The sequence below is a fragment of the Schistocerca piceifrons genome, chromosome 2 (genome assembly GCF_021461385.2).
Source record: "Schistocerca piceifrons isolate TAMUIC-IGC-003096 chromosome 2, iqSchPice1.1, whole genome shotgun sequence".
NCBI classification, from domain to species: Eukaryota; Metazoa; Arthropoda; class Insecta; order Orthoptera; family Acrididae; genus Schistocerca; species Schistocerca piceifrons.
Genome location: NC_060139.1, coordinates 1,015,532,499 through 1,015,537,424, shown reverse-complemented (window position 1 = coordinate 1,015,537,424; position 4,926 = coordinate 1,015,532,499). Strand labels below are relative to the sequence as shown.

The 4,926-nt window shown below is 38.1% G+C and overlaps 1 protein-coding gene across 1 annotated transcript; it reads right to left on the bottom strand.

Moving 5' to 3' along the window:
* Positions 1 to 442: 442 nt before the first annotated feature.
* Positions 443 to 2,716, bottom strand: LOC124776079 (gastrula zinc finger protein XlCGF8.2DB-like). Its single transcript, XM_047250922.1, has 2 exons — positions 2,628 to 2,716; positions 443 to 2,211 (listed from the first exon to the last, which is right to left on the bottom strand). Exons 1-2 carry the CDS (start codon positions 2,714 to 2,716, stop codon positions 1,152 to 1,154), a joined length of 1,149 nt encoding a protein of 382 aa, XP_047106878.1. The 3' UTR covers positions 443 to 1,151.
* Positions 2,717 to 4,926: the final 2,210 nt, after the last annotated feature.

The following is a 4,926-nucleotide window of genomic DNA, read 5'->3' as shown; positions in this document are numbered from 1 at the left end:
CTACGTACTTACCATAGAGTGTTATTGTTTATCTAATACATGCACGCACAAGTGGTTTCTTGTGTAATAAACAGATGCTTTCAATTCTTACCATTCCAAATTCAGATGACAATTTCCACTGGAGCAACTGAAAATGTACAGTGTGTTTAATAGTGCAACTTTTTTGTCTTTCTAGAGTGTCCTGTGTCCCACATATCCCAATTCATATGAAACAATATTATAAAAAGGAAAGTTGCTAGTCACCATATAGCGGAGATACTGAAATGCAGACAGGCACAACGAAAAGATTGTAACAAATAAAGCTTTAGCCAGTAAGGCCTTTGTCAAAAATAGATATCTCTTTCACACACACACACACACACACACACACACACACACACACACACACACACACACACACACGCGCGCGCGCGCGCGCAAACACAACTCCCACACACAACTGCAGTCTCAGGCGACTGAAACAACACTGCAATTGCGCATGTGTGTGTGTGTGTGTGTGTGTGTGTGTGTGTGTGTGTGCACATGGGCGCGCATGCGTGTCTGTCATCTATTTATGATAGAGGCTTTATTTGTGACGGTCTTTTTGTTGTGCATATCTGTGACTCAGTACTATTTGGTGAGTATCAACTTTCCTTTTCATAATATGTTACATTCCATCCTAAATTTTCCAATTTGTATGAAGTAGTTCATGTAAGTATAGTTAAATGTATCGTCAGTGTATATTATTTATGCTTGACAACATCACATAGCATAATGCATACAAATAAATTGCAGCTAAATCATATTCACATTTTAGGGCATTTTTGTTTGTAAGTACAAGTCATTCCAGCTTCCAAATGAGATTATTTTTATCTAACATTCACATAGTTACAAACACTCAACTATTTAATCTTCCAAGAAAGATACAACAGTTTCCAGTTGTCTAAATACATATTTTAATTTGGCTTTAACACGAAAGCAATTATACAAAAATATGGTTCTGCATATTGTGTGTGAATATTTGCTAGTGTTTGTAAAATATTTGAAAATGAGCACATAACAGAGTTCACATCAGATAACTACTTTGTGTAAATAGTTATTAAGAGCATTCCAAAATGTTCAGTAGCAAATGACATTTCCAACTACAAACATTCATCCATATTCTATATTGCTCACTGCAAATATCTTGCTAAGGATCTTGCAACTGAAGGGGCACTCACATAGTGGACACGTAAATGTTTCTTTAGAGTGCTACTATCTGTGAATGTCTTGCTACATACGGTACAGCAGAAGGGACGTTCACCTGTGTGGATACGTAAATGCGTCGTCAAGTTACTTTTCCATTTAAATGATTTGCTGCACACAGTGCACCTGAAGGGGCTTTCAGACGAGTGTATGCGCAAGTGCTGGTTTAAGGCACTGCTACTAATAAATGTCTTGTAACATATGGTACAGTTAAAGGGTCGTGCACCTGTATGTTTGCGCAAATGATTCTTTAGGTCACATTTCTGTATAAATGATTTCTTACAAATAAAGCAAATGAATGGACGTTCACCTGTGTGTACCTTCATGTGCACTCTCAGATATTTGGGTGATTTGAACGTCTTGCTGCACTCAGTGCAACTGTAGGGACGTTCATCTGAGTGTATATTCAAGTGCTCCTTTAAGATACTGCTACTTGTAAATCTCTTGCAGCAAATAGAACAGCTGAAGGGTCGTTCAACTGTATGTGAGTGCAAGTGATACTCCAGGTTACTCTCCTGTGTGAACACTTTACTACATATGACACAAATGAATAGGCATTCACTCTTGTGTGCATCCATGTGATACTTCAGAGCAGAGGCTTCTTTGAATGTTCTGTCACATTCAGTGCAACTGAAGGAATGTTCCCCAGAGTGCACATGCATATGCTTCTTTAGCTTATCTTTCTTGGTGAATCTCTTGGAACAGAAATTACAGCTGTAATGGTGGTCGCCAATGCGCAATAATGGGTCTCTCTTCACTTTGTTCTTACTGTTGACTGTCCTCAAAGACTCACCAGAGCTGTTGACAGTGTCATTGTGTCTGAATATATTACCTAAAGAATATCTGGTCTCATCTACATTTGATACTTTCTGGACAGAATTTTGTCGGCAGTTGCTGCTGCTGAAATTTTCATCCTGATCTTCATAAGTACTTGCTGAATGACTGTCATCACTTCTGGTATTCTTGTTTTGTGGGCTGCTACTGCTGCTGAATTGAAGAGAATTGTATCAGAAATTGTCATTATTCTAGCACATTAGAATATTAATTACCACACAAGGTAGAAATCACTTTAAATATTCTGAAAAATAAAAAAGTGAAGAAAGATGATAGTGTCTAACATACTGTTAGATCATAGGAGACAAATCTGGAAAAAGGTGGGGAAGAAAATGTGAGCAAAGTGTGTGAACCAGTGCACAAACTGGCTTGGTGTGGAAAATATGCTTCCTCATAGGTCAAATATGAAAATTCACTATGAGTAGCAAATTTGAACCTAAGCATCAAGGCTTTGGGAAAATGTTAAGTTATATGTTCACAGCCTATGCCTCCTGAGTTCAATTACAACGTCCACAGAGATAATATGGATACTCATGGCAGCATTAACAGTGTCTTCCATGACTAATTACCTGAACACTTTTTCTGGAAATTTTACTATTGCTTTACCTAACCTTAGAACTGGACTCTTGGCATTTAAAGAATAATTTACTGTACTCATTCCACCAAAGCAATATTAAGCTGGCAAAACAAAACATAAAAACAAAATATGACTTTCAGTCACACAAAAAACACTGGAAATCATTTTTACCATTGTTTTGGTATGTGAGAAATAAAGTTAAAGCATTTTGCTGGTGAATTTGATTTCTTCACAAAACTACCATTTGCTCAATAAGTACCATATACGTAGTACTTTTACATAGATTATGTTCACAGTAGAAGGGACAAGGGGCAGTTATAAATTTCCACCAGTTTTTCTTGTTCTAATTCTTCTACTCGCAGGTTCTGTAACTCTTGGAAGTATTCTGCCCACCTGCCAAGTATTTTCTTCCTCTCCTCTATCAATTCCCCTTCTTTACTCCTACATACAACTGTTTTGGCTTGAAACCTGGCCTTTCCTTCTTTAATCTTTTGGTACACTGTGGAAATTCTGTGGAGAGCAATAAATAAAGTAATACTGAGCATTCGAATAAAGTGGAAAATGGCTATTACATGCCTCATAAATAAAAAAAAGGGGATAAACTGAACTGCCAGAACTATCGAGGAATGTCCCTGCTAAATACTATATATAAAGTGTTCTCCAAGATCCTAACCAGGAGGCTTACTCCATATGTGGAAGAGAGAATTGGAGACTATCAGAGTGGCTTCAGAAAAATTGGTCAACAATTGACCAAATATTCACACTGTGCTTACTACTTGAAAAATATTATGAACACCAAATAAACATACATCAGCTTTACATTGATTTTAAACAAGCCTACGATAGCATCTCATGAGTGGCATTGAGAAATGTAATGGAAGAAGCTTGAATGCCCAAGACACTCGTTAAGCTTACGATGACGACCCTCAATGAAACCAACTGTAAAGTAAAAATACAGGACGAAATCTCCACTAGGGACTTAGACAGGGTAACAATATCTACTCACTGTTATTCAACTTCTCCCTGGAAAAGTCATAAGTCAGACAGAATTAAATAGAGGAGGAACCATGTTTAATCATACACTGTAGTACCTAGCCTACACAGACAATGAGGCATTACTCGCACGAAACACTGCTGTGGTGGCCGATGCCTATCAACAACTGGAGAGAAGTACAATAATACTTAGCCTGGTAGTCAATGCCGAAAAGACCAAAAATATGTTAACAACCAACCAATGAAACCTACCAAACCTCAGAATGGCTGACAAGGAGCTTGAAAGGTGAGAGACTTCAGGTACCTCAGATCGACTATTACAGATACAAATGACAGCAGCAGCAAGGTGAAAGTTAGAATGGCAGCAGGCTACAGATACTACTTTGCCACACTACCCATGCTTAGGAGCTCACTTCTATCACAAAAGTCTAAAATCCTCATTTACACATTATTTATAAAACTGGTTGTCATGTATGGTGATGAGACATGGACCATCACTACAAATGAGGAAAGGATCCTTAGCATTTGGGAGAGTAAGATTCTGCGTAAAATATATGGTCCAATATATGATCAAGATGGCTGGAGTATCTGTACGAATGCAGAACTAGAACAAATTGTTGAAGAACCTGAAATTGTCACTATCATTAAAATAAGAAGACTGAGGTGGGCAGGACACATGCTCAGAATGAAGGAGGACAGAACATGTAAGAAGATTTTTGATGGCAAGACTGGAGGCAGACAATGGAAGGGACATCCAGAAAGTGATGGGTGGACAAATTGAAGAAGACATGAAAAATATGGGTGTCAAAGTATGTAGACGGAAAGCCATGGACTGGATAGAATGGCAGGATATTGTGATGCAGGCCAAGGTCCTTCAAGGGCCAAAGAGTAAGTAAGTAAGTAATAGTATGAATTTAGGCATTTATTATGCACATTATATTATTTTTCTGTCTTCAGCGCATAAGTTGCGATGACTATGTGATACTACCTTTTTACTGACATTTTTTTCATATGAATTATGACAAAGTGTGGAATATGAACAATTTTGCAAGTTTTGTTATTGAGTGCAGGGACCTTAATTCGCCTTGGTAAATATCAGTAGAAGTCAATATACTTCATGCCTCCTCTCACTGCTGCCAGTTCTCGCTATCTACAGTGAAGGGGAAGCATGATTGTATGTGAGCAATGGAATTATTCTGCATGGGCTATGTGGCATGAAAAGTATGTTGCCAGCACTGCATGAGCTACTGTCCTCTGCACCAGTACTCTTTGCCGCTTCTTATCCCTCACAGCAATCA